At 43.2% G+C, this 13,869-nt stretch overlaps 1 protein-coding gene across 1 annotated transcript; it reads right to left on the bottom strand.

Annotated features, from left to right (window-relative positions):
- Positions 1-464: 464 nt before the first annotated feature.
- LOC123163022 (putative xyloglucan glycosyltransferase 10) lies at positions 465-3,627 on the bottom strand. Its single transcript, XM_044580810.1, has 5 exons — positions 2,765-3,627; positions 2,365-2,673; positions 1,993-2,283; positions 1,770-1,883; positions 465-1,420 (listed from the first exon to the last, which is right to left on the bottom strand). The coding sequence occupies exons 1-5, from the start codon at positions 3,503-3,505 to the stop codon at positions 803-805; spliced, it is 2,073 nt and encodes a 690-aa protein (XP_044436745.1). The 5' UTR covers positions 3,506-3,627; the 3' UTR covers positions 465-802.
- Positions 3,628-13,869: the final 10,242 nt, after the last annotated feature.

Here is a 13,869-nt window from a genome sequence, read left to right as displayed (position 1 = left end):
AGAGGTCGAGGGAACGGGATAGCGCTGTGGACACACTGGACCACCACCTGCCCCGTGCGAATGGGAAGTTGGACCTGGGCCTTTGATGGCCCGAATACGGAGAGGGGCGGGAGCTCGGTCTGCAGAGCAGCAGCCCGCGAGACGGTGCGTGGAGCGCCATGACAACCTGGGGATGACTGAGGTGATCTACATAGTACGTTCAAGTGATCCGACGGCTGACAGGCTGAAAACACTGTGGAGGCTCGGTGGTAGATGCGTTATACTGTTTCTCAATATTAGTATATTTCCCCTTGCTTATTTTTCCTTTTTTGAAACTGGTCAAAACTTCAAATTGTATGAAACGGAATTACTCGTCAGTTCTAGTCATGCAACTACCTTTTAGAGTGGAAATTTGAGGTGATGTAGAAATGTAGCAAGCTTTTGACGAGTCAAACAGGATAGGTACTAACAGATGCATCGATCAATACAACTGAAACAAGGTCGGGAAATCATTTCTGTGGGGGATTTAGAACTATGATATAATTCTAACCTGAACATCATCTAGAACAACATGTTACAAAAGAATGTGATTGACCAGAACCAGTTAGGCAGATTCACAAATCAACAAGATGACTGATCTAATATATATCTACACATGACATACATACACTGTTGTAAAAATCCTTTGACTACCATGCCGCATGTTCGCTTCGGGGTCCTAGCTCCTACACCCCTCTGTCGATGGAAGGTACAACAACATCCATGACCCCACATATTGCAAGTTTAGTGACAAATTACTTTCTATGTCCATGCTATGGTTGATTTATTTGATGTCCTGACCTATGAGATCGAGTCCCACAAGCAAAAAGGAGATGCCTTGGAACAACAGGAAATAGAAGTGAATCCCTTGCTTTGATAGTAAGCTGCGAGCGGCGGCGGACAGGAGGAGTAGTGACATGGCAAGCTCCTTCTTATATATTCGGTTGTACTTCTTGGATTCCTTTTTGGCCTTCGATTGCTCCTTGATTGCTAGGTTGATGGCTGGCACTGAGCGATATTTTAGTTGCTCCAACCCCTTGGGCGCCAAGGAAATGAGATCACCCTCCAATGATCGACCAGACTTCTTGGTGACGACCCACTCATATGTACTTCCTAGCTGGAACAGTCCAGAGATCATGGCATTGAACTTGGTAACAGACATGGTGTTCTCGAAGAGCAGGTATGGGATGATAAACGGGAACGATTTCGGTGTAGGGACAATGTTTAGGAATGACATTAACACTGGGATGTAACAGACGACCCAATTGGGAAGCTCAGCTTCAGGCACAAACATTGTCATTGGGAGGATAATGCAGAAGAGTGTGAAGGAATAAAAAGGCAAGATGAGCTTGCGTAGCAAGAAGAAAAGGAATATTAGGTTGGCCTTCTTCCAGAAGACAATCTGCCATAACAAAATTAGCTACCATTAGAGCAGTACATTGCTATCTTTGACAAATAATAATGTTATGAAAGTTAACGGATAGCCGACATAATTGAAAAAAAAAACCTTGAGTGAGCAGCATATACAATGACATGAATTCTAGGTATGTATTCAAGAAAAGAACCTTAAGCAACACACAAATGCACCTGATATCATAAGTATGTAAACAAAAGTCTAGGAAAAGAAGAATCTACAAATGTCACAAGCAATAAAACATATTACGATGTTGGTAGCATTTCTAATCACAGTGTACAACTATCTCAAAAATTATGAACTGGATTTTAGAGCAGGAAAAGAGCACTTGCAATACCTTGCATCTAATGATATCTGGCAAGCATAGCCTAAACAATTGCATCGGCCCCGAATGCCACCGGTGTTGTTGCTTGCGGTAAGCCTCGTATGACTCTGGTAATTCGCATTGGCACTGCCCAGAGATGATACACAAATTAGCATAAGATGTATCATAAGATATTTAATCTACCATAGTAATGATGTAATAATGCAATCCATGAGTAATTAGGCACAAGATGCACCTCAACATCATTCAGAAAGACAAACTTCCAGCCCTTTAGGTGTGCACGAACAGCAATGTCCATGTCTTCCACCGTTGTTCGTTCCATCCACCCTCCTGAGTCCTCCACAGCCTTGATCCTCCACACCCCAGCTGTGCCATTGAACCCAAAGAAGTTGATGAACACACCATTCACCTGTTGCTCCACCTCAAAGTGGAAGCATAGGTTAATGTTCTGCAACCGTGTCAATAGGTTCTCATCTTTGTTCACAAATGACCATCTGGCTTGGACAAGACCCAGATCCTCGTTGTCCTGCACCCACCCAATGAAAGAGTTCATAATCTAGAATCACTAAAATCTATACGTTCACATAATTCAATAGTTGAATTCCACCTTAAAATGCGGCACAGTGCGCTTCAAGAAATCGGGGTATGGCTGGAAGTCGGCATCAAAGATGGCGACATACTCGTAGTCCTTCACATAACTGCAACTCATCGCCGACTTGAGGTTACCTGCCTTGTAGCCCTCCCTAAGGACACGATGTCGGTACACAATGTGTGCACCACTGTGCCTCCACTTCTCCACCTCATCTTTGATCAATGCCTGCGTTGCCACGTCATCGGAGTCGTCCAGCACCTGCACAAGAAAGTTGGACCTCGGCCAATCTAAATTGCAGACTGCTGCAATCGACTGCTGATACACCTAAATAAAACAAGAGATAGCCATCATGATAATTTTTTTTGAATCTATTGAAACTGTGGGGGCAATTGTAGGTGGTGGCAGTGGTGCAAACCTCTTTCTCATTGCACATTGGTATTTGTACGAGCACCATGGGGTAATAGCCGACATTGGGGTCCTCTGCATCAGACAGTGCTGGAGAGAGAGGCTTAGGCTTGATGCGTTTGATGAGAATGTAGAAGCAACCGAGGCTCTGGAAGAGGCGGTCGACACTCTGGACTAGGAAGAGCACCACACATGCATCGGCGAGGAGCTGGAGCGGTGGGGCAACGTAGGCGGCACGAAAGCGTATCCACGACGCATTGAAAGAATTGATGAAGACAACGAGGTTCCCCTTGCCGTTGGAGTAGGCGGCGAGCTCGACAACAAGGAGAAATATGGACATCATGAGGCAAGCCTTGATAAGCGTGTAGAACCGAGACCGCCTCGAAGTGGGAGCCCGTTCCGCCACATCCTCACATTCCCCATCAGTGGCGTCAGAGTCCGTCCGGCCGGCCACAACACGGCGGCGTGCAGCGTCGCCCAGCGCAACCACGGCGGATGTGAGCCACGCTAGGCAACCAGCGGCACGGTGGGCCTTGAGACGAAACACCCATGTGATCTGCTTCGTGTTCTTCACTCTTCGCCTTTGCCCGCCTACTCGGGCCAAGAAGTCCTCGCCGTTGTCACTGCCACCGTTAATCTCTGAAATAGACCAGTTGGGGTTCTCCATCTTGACAATGACCGGCATGTCGCGGTAGGCATTGCTGCCGGCAATGGCGGCCCTGCCAGCCCACAAGTTGTTCCATGGTGCCATCAAAAGGAAAACTCCTCACACACCACCAGCGAAGCTCACACCTTTAATATTCTTCCCAAAATAGCAATCCTGCTCTCTGTACTCACTGGTCACACACTATTCCTGGGGCTCCCCTTCTTTTGAGCAAGACAGCTTCAACTGAAGACGCAATGCCAATCGATCTTGCCCACCACCACTACTCCACTCGGTAGGACACAAATGGCATGCAGTGCCAAGAAGGGAGCTAGTTCATGCACTTACTTAGTACTAATGTTGCTTAAAAATAGTGATAGAGTAACATGCAATGTGGATTATAGAAGCGGTGAAACGATCCGTTTACAGTTGAAGCATGCGTCCTCATTACCGACCAGTGATTTTAAGATAAAAAATTTGAAATCTCATATTAGAGCACTTGGTGGGGAGTCGTAGCTTTGTCGTCATGTACCCCTGGTGCACCTTTAGCACAATCTATGGTCCTTCACGATGTATCTAGAGCACTCTTCTATATTTCCATGATAATAAAGCATAAAGCAATATATCACTTTGTGAATGTAGCTATTGTATTCAATTTACTTTAATTCCACTGCTTGTGTCCAACTATCCTCTATAAATAGCATCGGGTGTGGGGTTTCTTCACTACGACCAAGCAAGTCTTTCACTACCACACACACACACATAATGGCCAATGCAGGATCATCTTCGAGGAGTGAGAAAGGAAAAGAGAAAGCACTTGAACTCGAAGGTCCTCTGAGTGGTTCATTCATGCCGCCAGATATGTGACTAGCAGAAGAGCTAGATTTTTCATGTCCATTAATCTATCAACTATGATTGTGCTGTGAAGGCTTGCTACACTGCAGATGAAGACAAGATCAAATCCAGTAGTGGATATCTTGGATGATGTTAGTTTGTATGCAGCCACACCACGGGCCCCTTGTCAAATTTCACAAGTGCCTTCTTGACCAACTACACAGGTAAATACAAAACTAAAACTAAACTGGTTCTTCTTAAACAGAAAGGAGCCCGATGTGCCACGCAATGTTGGCTAGAAAACCAATGCCATTTCAAACTCTAATGGTATGGGCATACGTGGAGAATCAACAGGCTAAGCGGTTCGAGGTGAAAAGGAAAAAGGACAACAAAGAAACCTACAAAAAATAGTACTAGGCATGGTGTTATAAAAAGATGGCCAATAGAAAGGACCACTAGGCAAATCACAACTAGAACATACAGAGTATGAGGCATGGTAAGAAGAGTATAAGGCATGGTGTGCTAAAAAGATGTTCTACGGAAAATACCATTAGGCTAAAAATCACTCTAGTATCGTCTTTTCATATGAGCGTATTGTTTAGATTTCTCGAGCACCAATCACTGTATTTTGTCTGGATAGTTTTCACTATGGTAATGCAATGGCATGCCCAATAATCCACTAGTTCACCCATAACAAAATACCATGTTTCCATCTAATAGAAAGTCGCATTGGTCCATCCATAACAATTTACAACAATCCGGCCTAGTAATAAGTCCATCACTATAGGCAAGTTTGATACAACCATAATAACATCATCCATGAAGGTGAAATGGCGATTATACTTTAGCCAACGATTTTTTTTTCATCTTCCTCTTTCTGCCTCTTCTCTTCTCATGCTCAAAATGCTTATTTTTAAGCCTTTTGGCTTCCACACCCGCCTTCTTTCGTCCACCCTCTAACTCTTCCTCCAAATGCCACTGTTTCACCTCCTCTTCAGCATCCATCTTCTAGTACTCCTCACAAAGCCTCTTTTTTCAATACGTTTTTCTTCATCCAAAACCTTCCAAGACTCTTTCAAAGTGTCATGCCCGTAAAGAGGACACAACCATGTCATATCTTGGCAATTCTCACACAAAACGAATAGAGGCACCTTGGGAGTGGTTTGGTTTACTGCCCAAATCATGGGTGGAGATGGATGTGGATGGATAAGGCGCTTCCACGTGTGTGTCAACCATGGCCCCAAATGAATACCCACATACTCACCAACCAGATAATCCTCATAATACTCCGGACCATCAATTCATTGGAAGTAGTAGTAACAATAATAATGTCCATCAACTTCAGCAAATAAGACGACGATCATGAATAAAGATTAACTACACCTCTATTATGTGCTAGTAAAATTCTCATAGGGCCATCTCTATACATACATCTCTATACATAGTATGGACGGCCTGATGTAGATGGGTGCATAGATTGTGTGATGTACAAAGGCTTGCGGCAATAACATTTCGGTACCAGATATCTTGGTGGCACCGGAGCATCTTTGCATGATACACGCAATTCCTGCCCAGTCATCTTCCGTCGCTACCAAACATAAATGAAACATTAAAGTATAATAATATGGAAAAAAACATGTACAACTATATGTTAATTGTACAATCCCCATAACAAATACATTGTACACCTACATTCTAATTAGGATTTCCATTTGCATGATTCATATACAAATAATCATTCAACATAATTAGCCTAAATCCTAAGACAACCACATAGGTATCTTGTTTTCCCATAACTAGGGTTTGAAAAAAAAAATAACCTCCAGAAAGTTCATGGCAAAACAAGAAATCTTAACCAACCCCATAGTTAATGCCCCATACATGTACTACTACATGACAACATTGCAAGCAATCCAAGAGTTTGTGTGCATGGGATTGAAGAAATCCAATAACTAAATGACATATAAGTTGGTGATGACAGGTGCAAATGAGTGAGATTACCTCCAAGAGCGCTGCCATAGTCAAGATTGAGGAAATCCAAGAGTTTTTAGTGGGTTGAGTGAAAGAACGGAGAAAAAGAGCTCGGGGGGAGGGCTGGTTAGAATTGGGGAGCATTGGGATGGGGGTGAGGCTTAGGGTTATATCTGCAAATTTGGCGCCACATTATAAGGTGCCGACACTAATGACGGCGTTGAGATATTTGGCGCCGACCTATTTTTTATCTAACTGCCCAGCCGACTTCGGTGCCCAATAGTGTGGCGTCGACAGTGTCACATCGACGGTTATGCCATCCATTCGGGGAATGGTGGTCTTGTTGGGCCCACCACATCAGAGCCATACAGATTGGAACCGATATGCACAACTTCGGCGCCGTGTTCTCTAGCACCGAGCCGAGTTTCAAATAGTTTTGCTCAGGGCCAGACATGGCCGAAGTCGCCGATAGGGCTAGATTTGTCAAATAATGCGGTCTTTACAAGGATATAGGAGTGCCCTGAAACCATGAAAATATAGGACTATGAAACAATACAAATTATATTTTACACATGCAACATTTTACTGTTGTAATATTATTCTGAAGATATTTCAATGTAACTAATTTAGTGTGATGAAAATATTTTTGGGACATGCAAACTCGATGTACGAGAAGCTAAGATCGGACAACCTATTACATCATTTCCTATTCTGAGGCAATTAGCTCTACCGTTCGCTAGATTGGTCAGGTTGGCATCTTCGCGGGATATACCGAGCAGGGCCTCGCGTTCATGCTCGCGCTGTAGGTTGCCATCCTGAACGCCATCGCCGGCAAGCACCTCAGACTACTCAAGTGGCAGATTGGAGATCAGGGCCCATCTCAAGTGTCTGCTTTGCCTATTGTTCACCGCATTTGTAGGCTCCCACCATGGAGAAGTATGAGCAGAGCAAAGGCGGAGGAAGAAGGGGCCTAGAGTTGCCATGCATAGCAAGGGTATTTCTAAAATATGTTCAAGTGCCCCAGGGGTATCCCACCTCTTATTTGTTTTGTCCATGTACCATCAATTGATCCTGGTTGCAAGTTTTCAGGTTTCATCATATTCTAGTTTCACTATACGGTTCTCTAAAATCCCAAACTATTGGCTCTAAGTTGACACTGAGACTCATTAAGATTTGGGTAAATATAAAAGAATGAGAAGATTGTTATGGTAAACAACAATGAGGAAAGCTTATAATCAATCGGCTGAAAATAAGTGCCATAGTGGCCGCCTCTTGGGTCATACATGTGTCCATGCGAATGCGTCTCCAGCAACCTTATATCTTCCTCCCGATTTTTCTAGGGCACTAGTTGCTGTTGTGGTCCACCCCTTCCTCCTCTTCCTTTCGATTGGCCAATCTCCGCTCTCTATCTTCCCATGTTCATCACTCGCCGAGGCCGGCCGGCCAGCCGGCTTGTGACACACAATTGTAAGGCGAGGGGCCTCGATGTTGCAAGTCCAAGGCCGTGGGGCGAACGATGACGATGAAAGGACATCGGCAATGACCGCAACATCGACCATACTGTAAACCTCCCGAGCGTAACATGACTTGTTTTGGAAAGCACTCGTCTTGTAAATCTCTCAGCGCAACATGATCCCTGTCGTCGGGTGGATCGGACCAAACGCAACATGACCCATGTTGCAAACCTCGAAGTGCGACATGATTCATGTTGCAAACCTCGACAGGTAGATCGGACGGCTATCCCATGGCTCACGACCCAGCCTATCCTTCCCAAAGATCAGCCGGACGACCCACATAGCGTTGTCGAATAACTATTTCTAAGTCTGACTCAGAAATGGCCAATCCCTTTCCAAAAGGTTAAAATTGTTGCAAAACAGTGAATGAGCACGAGCAATTTTACCTTGCTCGGTTAGCTAGGCGCCTGAACAAGAAGCTTCTTTGTTCTCTTTCCGAGAGAGCGTGACAAAGAAGTTGTTTTCATGGTCTGCAGGTTTGTTGGGTTAACGCGTTAGGCGCGTCACACGAATAGCCCCTTTTCGTCCCTTTCATGCAAAAAGCCGACCGAGTTCTGTGGAAACGAGGACGATCGGTCACGTCACGTCCGCTTTCCCTCCGGTCAGTTTCGATCCAGACCCAAGTGTTTGTCCGTGCATGCCGCTGGGACCTTTCTTTATGATGATGAGGGATAGCTGCTGGGACTCATGGTGCTTACGTCGTCGTGCGATACACTTCATCTTTTCTTCCTAGCTATAGTTCAGCTTTGCAGGGGCATGTATGTCGTGTAATGATGTAACATTCGCTAACTTTAGGAGCTGTCAAGAAACCAAAAAGCTGGCTAACTTTAAGCCATCGTGCATGATTTTCTTAAGTCAGAGATAGGAGATTCGAGAAAAACTCAGGCCTTCTTTGATTCATAGGATAGGAATTTTATAGGAATAGGAAAATCATAGAAAGTGAGATGACATGCATGTCAATTCCTATAGAGAAAGAGATGTCATTTGGTGCATAGGATATGATTTTTTTCATTGAGTCTAGGCTAATGTTTTTTTTCCTCCAAAATGTGAAGGATTGATTCATATCCTACATAGGAATAGGAATCCATTCCTACAAACCAAAGGGTTTCAAAAGAATTTTTTTCTTTGCAAATCTTATCCTATAGAATTCCTACAAAAATTCTATAAACCAAAGGATGCCTCAAGCGTGTCATCAGCAAAAGGCGACCAGCAGCATAATATGTTTTTTTCGGTGGTTGAATCAGAAGCACAATATGTTTGAGAGGGTAAAAAAATATATAATAAAGTGTGTTACAAAAATATCAGAAAACCAAGCAGGATGGGCCAAATATTTGGGGTATAATGGGACTGTGGAAATGTGCTTTGAGCCTGGTTTAGTTTTTAAGGTATCGACACGAGGAACACAGTGATGAAAACGGTTTTGTAATTTAGACACAAACTTTTCTATCCCCCCATGCGGGTGAGGAAACCCACCAAAACGTTCTGGTGATGACGACAAGTGGCGTACATGCATTTTGTCACTTGTTGTCACGGAAAGAGTTTGGCAGTAACTTTGCAAAGGGTATTCTTTAACTAATTATTAACCAACATTTTTATACATGGGGTAGCCACGTAGAAACTCCACCACAGTTCCTATTCATTAAGGAAAAGAGGAAATTTCTATTGCGAGAACGGTTTAGGGGCAGCGACCCACCTTGGCTTTCAATACTGCTTTGTTCCCACCGGTCTTCTTATTCCTTTAAAAAAAATCCAAATGTGTGCATATTTTTAAATTGGTTAACATTTTGCATTTCGTAAAAAAATCACAAAAAGATTCCAAATTAGAAAAAAAAAATAGTCATGACGATTCATTGAATTCATGAACACCATTTAAAATTAGGATGCTTTTCGAAATTTGGGAAGACTATGTCAAATTCACAATCTTTTTTATTTTATTTTTATGAAAAAACACAAATTTCAAACTTTTTCAAAATTCAAAAATGACTTTAAATTCTCAAACTGACGGCGGGATCCCCTGGGGTAGGCTCGTGATAAGAATTTGACCAGGCCCCGGAGTCCTAAATGGCCTGAGTCCACATCAGGGGAATCACTAGGTTGTGACAGCATCCCAAAGCCAATCCGACTTACTAACACCACCGTGTCCATCCGACTGGACAGAACGTCGTCAATCAATATAAACGAACCAACATGTGCTTGGATGGTAGAAGGATAGTAGCATCCTCAACCTATCAAGTTCAAATCCTCATGCTCGCCTTTTATTCTGTATTTATTTTACGATTTCTGGCGATGTGTGTTCAATGGAAGAAGATGTTTCCGTCAATTACGAGGCGCCTACGATAACTTTGTAAAATCTCAAGATGATATGTCGGCTCAGTCCGTAGGAGATGCTCATAGGGATAGAGTATGTGTATGTGCGCTCATAGGGGTGAGTGTCGCCGGAGGACGCCGCCGCAAGAATCCCGGCTGGCCGACGGCGGCGGCAGGCCTCTGCTACGTCCTTGTTGAGATCCACTCATTCACGAGGTTACTGGCCGGCGGAAGCGGCTCTTTGGGGCGCATCATTGGTGATGAGACATGGCACAGGGGAGGCTTCAGATCGTGGTTGCAGCTAGCCTGCGGCCTCCAGTATCGCGGTCGTCGTTGCACACCGAGCACCAAACGGTTTATCGCCAGGCTTGGAGCAACGACCTGACGCACAGATCTGGACGACACCGTGCAGCATGGTTTCATGGCACTGTTTGGTGACGTTTGAAGGCTCGGCTGTTGTTGGCCTTGATGCTCGCCGGCCTGGACTGGGTGGTGCAGTGCCGATCTCGCGTTTGTGCATCCCTGATTTAGGGGCGGCCGCGCACAAGAGATACAGCCATGTCGACCCATGGGCCGATGGGCATGGCTCTCTCCGACGAGGTGGTAGTCAGGGACGGTTTGCTCCACTGTCGGTGTTGGTCTTTACGGTGACCACTCTGAGTTACGGTGGCAAACTTGTTGCGGACTGCAGTGGCCACTGAAAGGTCTCCATGACCCTGCAGTGGCCATTGAAAGGTCTTCGTGACCCGGTGGTTGACTTCGACACTGAGATGCAAACTATGGAAAACGGCTTGACGCAGAGGAATGGTTGTGCAGCAGGAGCGGTCCACATCGCATGTAGCTGCTAGGTTTGTGGAAAAGTGGCGGAGACAACATATAAGTGACAGCGATGGTGGTGCTACTTGAGCACACGGTCTCGAGCTCCGGGGTGAAATCCTAGGTCTAACACGTGTTGGTTATACCTAGCAATGGCGATGTTGTCGCGTCATTACCTTGGTGAAGGCATTGTTCGGATATGCTCGGACTGGTTCTTGGGGTGAAAACCTAGATTTTGGCCTTGCGTGGTTGAATCCGGTGACGGCGGCGCTTGAGCGCAGCTCCCTTTCTGAAGGCGTTGCTGTTAAAGAATCTTCATCGTCCGTGTGGTGTCATGAGATGATTGGTGCGGATATGGTCATTGCTATAGTTTGACATGGATCTTGTCACTTTCAGTTTTTTCCTTGCCTAAGATTAGCTTTGGTCTTATATGACTTTGCTATTTGCCGGCGTGTTTTTGTGTGCGTGTGTTGGTTTGGCTGTGTGCATCCTAACTATGCAGAGGCCAGATGTGTGCTTTTTATGTTTGTATCATCTTGATGCTTCATTTTGAGCAAATAAAATTCACCCTTTGTCGAAAAAAAGACGCCTTTTTTTTGCAAATATACCAACAACACCTTTAGAACGACAACATAGCTTAGGTAGGGATTCTATATCTATATCTATACCCGCTAATAATGTAAAGTGCGTTTCTTCGATTTTTTTCATTCGTTCATCGTTGAAATTTATTTTTCTATACGAGGTGGTACTAAATTTTTTTGCGCCGTTTATTTTAGCAATCCAGATTTTCGTACATGGGCCGCACATGCTTTGGCCCAGCCAAGCCAGTCCATTTATTTGCCTGCTCATGAAGTTGAAAAACTATACTTTTCGCCCGGTGCGGCCGATAGTCAGAGGGCGCCCAAAACTGTGCCAGCCCATTTAGTTTTTTCATCCAAATTTATTTTCATTTTTACCTTATTTTGTAATTACAACTTTTCAAAAAAAAATAATTTTATATTTTTTCTAATTTTTTAAAAAGTTAAGAATTACAATATTTGGTTCCCATTTTTTAAAATCTTTTGAAAAAATAAATAATCTTTTCTCGTTCCTATTTTTTTTCGAAATTCAGGACATATTAGAAAAATCCAAAAAATGTTTGTGGTTTCCAAAATTGTTTGGAATGTAAAAAATGCATTTTTAAAAATATTCCTAATTTGAAAAATATTCTTGTTTTAGTAAAATATTCACAAATTCAAAATAATGTATGTGTTTTAAAACACATTTTATATAATTGTTCTGAATGTTCAAAACATGTTCTATTTTCAAAAGTCGGTCACAACTTCAAGAAAAAATTAAAACATATTTTATATAATTGTTCTGAATGTTCAAAACATGTTCCATTTTCAAAAGTCGGTCACAACTTCAAGAAAAAATTAAAACACATTTTATATAATTGTTCAGAAAATGATGCCATTTCAAATTTTGTTCATGTTTTTTTAAATGGACAGATTGTTAAAAATATTCTTCGTAATTTAAAAAAATATCTACTTTTCCAATATCATTTGGCAATTCATATTTTTCAAAAAAAATAAAAAAGATTTAAATCTAATGTTGCAGTATGTTCTTAAAGATTCACGCTGTCTATTGCTTAGCAGTAGGCGATTGTTGCCATGGCTAACAACACGTGGTCGAGTCTTTAAGGTCATGTGTTCGATCATTCAACCCGTCATTTTTTAGGATTATTACCCGTGCCTTACAAACACAGGTCATTTCGGTGCTTGCCCTAGCTGGTCCACGCGTTATTTGACGCTACTAGAGTCATATAGTAGCTGCCATGCAGCTGCCCCAGGAAAAGCAAAAATATACGTATAGATTTTTTTCCATCCATCCACATGCGGTTCCTCATTTTTTTCGTTTATCCCCGACTGGGCCTACCATGCATTTATTTTTCTGTCACACTGACAAGTAGCAAAAATTAAGGGCGCGAGGGGATTGAACTATGAACCTTCCCTATTATGCCGATGGACAAAGCCAACTCAGCTAGCTTGCATTTATGATAGGAACAATATCACCTTGCGATTTTATACTAAATCATACCAGTTTTTATATGTCCCTAAATTGTCTGAAAATAAGAAGGTTGTGTAAGAATAAAGAAGTTGTCTCGAGAATTATGTGCAGAATGTGGTACTCCATAATTTATTGCTGGAGGTAACTTGCATGTGCCAATAAAAGACAATATGCTGATTGGCTATAGCCTATAGTTGAAAAAAAGTGGGCACGTGCGAATAAAAGAGAATAGGCTGGTTTTACTCTAATTAATAAAAATTATGAGCACATGAGCCGAGAAATAGTCGAAGAGAATAACCCTGATAATGAAGGGACATTCATGCTTGGTTATGCACTAATTATGCCAATCAAACAAAATGTATGCGCCGCAATTAGTAATCCATCCAGTTACATCATCATAGAAGAGAGTGATCGAAGCAACCGTGTCTCGATGGTCGCCGTGTGGCAATCAAATGAGGACGCAACCACAACTCCGAGACAGAGGCGGACCCGGAGGAAAAAAAGGCACCAGTTGGGTGGTCGCTACCACGCCGACCAACCTCACCACTATCAAGATCTCACGGGCAATCATGACCAGTGAGAAAACCTCAGCTCCTCGTTCCGTCACCCACTGCCGTGGAGATCGTTTTTGGTGGACATATCAATTCTCTCTCCCGCTGCTTCTTGCAAAAAAGTTATCTCCCCGTTGCAACGCACGGGCATATGCGCTATATGATTTAATTTATGTAGCTCTTTGAAGACTAACCTTTATTTTTGAAGCATTTATTTTTCCGACAATTCCTAAAAAAACAAGCGGTCCAAAACAATGTATATGACTATTTGAGAATCATGCCTAGGTCTATAATTTTTGTAGCAGACTTACTTTCAAATTATATTTGCAACACCAACAACAGTCCGATTGACGGAGGAGGTGACTATAGAAGAGGCGCTAACCGACGACACCCAACCGAAGGGGACGAGCACTACCACCGACGACGATGG

Source organism: Triticum aestivum, chromosome 1A (genome assembly GCF_018294505.1).
Source record: "Triticum aestivum cultivar Chinese Spring chromosome 1A, IWGSC CS RefSeq v2.1, whole genome shotgun sequence".
NCBI classification, from domain to species: domain Eukaryota; kingdom Viridiplantae; phylum Streptophyta; class Magnoliopsida; order Poales; family Poaceae; genus Triticum; species Triticum aestivum.
Note: the sequence above shows the minus strand (reverse complement) of the source record. Positions and strands in the feature narration are given on the sequence as shown.